Below are 1,188 nucleotides of genomic sequence, written 5' to 3' on the forward strand. Positions count from 1 at the left end.
AAAAAAACTTATAGTTAAAAAGTCATGTAGCTTATACATAAGAAAACACCCCTATTATATAAGCCAAAGGTGAAACCATTGGCAGTTAACATAACAAACACCCACTTATTTATTATCACTAACAAACAACACTTTCAAACCACACTTTTCTCAAACCTAAAACAAAACACACCACAACTAAAAAACATGCATGCATGTTCATTTTTTTCAGTCATTCCTAAACTTAGACTCATCAATCTCAATGCCTTCCTCTGCAGCACGTTCTTCACCAGATTTCTCCATAGTGCTCAGCCCTCCTTTGCGTCCCATTTCTTGATACCCTTCTCTCCCCATCTGCTCCTTCCTTGTCTGCCCTCCTTTTGTTCCCATCTCATGATACCCTTCTGACCCTAACTGCTGTTTCCTTGTCTGCCCTCCACGGCTCCTTCCTTCAGCAAGGTGTTGTTGAGCTTCAAGGCTCTTTCCACCTGTTCCACCAGGAACAACTGTTTCACCATGCCTTGCTCTCTCCTCAAGTTCTTCACGGTTTTGTTTTTCAGATGCCATGCTAGGTTTTTTTGTTCTTCTTGTTCACAAAGGTGAGAGGAAAGAAAGCGTCATGGTTTTATTTATAGTGCGAAACTTGCATGGAAAATAGTAAACTAATGCATGGCAAAGAATAACTATAAATTTAGGAAAAGACAAAATGAAGTGGTAAAAATTATGATGGACACGTGTAACAAACGTGGCTTAAAGACAAAGGTGACACAATATACATGTGGCACTGTGAAAATGGTGAACTCTAGAAAGGTAGCAATCGGTTGCGGTGGTCTTCATATGTATGCTTTTTGAATTTGGCGGAAGAAGATGAGTGCTTTGATGAGAATGTTTTCTTAAATATTAAGACAAATTTTTTTTATGATTAATATATTTTAAAGTATATTGGCATATTCGTGAGAGGCCAACTAGGTCAAAAGTGTGTGTTTCAAGAAATCATGAAATCATCAACAAAGAAAGTGTGACCAGGAGTGATAATATTATCATAAGATATTCAGTTAATTTTCTGAGATACCAATTAATTGTTTATTGAGAAGAGGAGATAGAGTTGGAAAAGAGTTGGGTCATGGACTCATGTTGCTTTTATCATATGTGTTCAAAAAATAATAATTTGAGATTTTGAAGTTGGAGTAAGGTGAAGTAGTTTTTCTT

General features: G+C 36.6%; 1 protein-coding gene across 1 annotated transcript; it reads right to left on the minus strand.

The window, feature by feature from the left end:
* On the minus strand, window positions 1-594 carry LOC131611941 (protein SLE1). The gene has a single exon (XM_058883767.1). The coding sequence runs from the start codon at window positions 544-546 to the stop codon at window positions 208-210; it is 339 nt and encodes a 112-aa protein (XP_058739750.1). The 5' UTR covers window positions 547-594; the 3' UTR covers window positions 1-207.
* Between the last annotated feature and the right edge of the window lie 594 nt (window positions 595-1,188).

The sequence above is a fragment of the Vicia villosa genome, linkage group LG6, assembly GCF_029867415.1.
Source record: "Vicia villosa cultivar HV-30 ecotype Madison, WI linkage group LG6, Vvil1.0, whole genome shotgun sequence".
In the NCBI taxonomy this organism is placed as follows: Eukaryota; Viridiplantae; Streptophyta; class Magnoliopsida; order Fabales; family Fabaceae; genus Vicia; species Vicia villosa.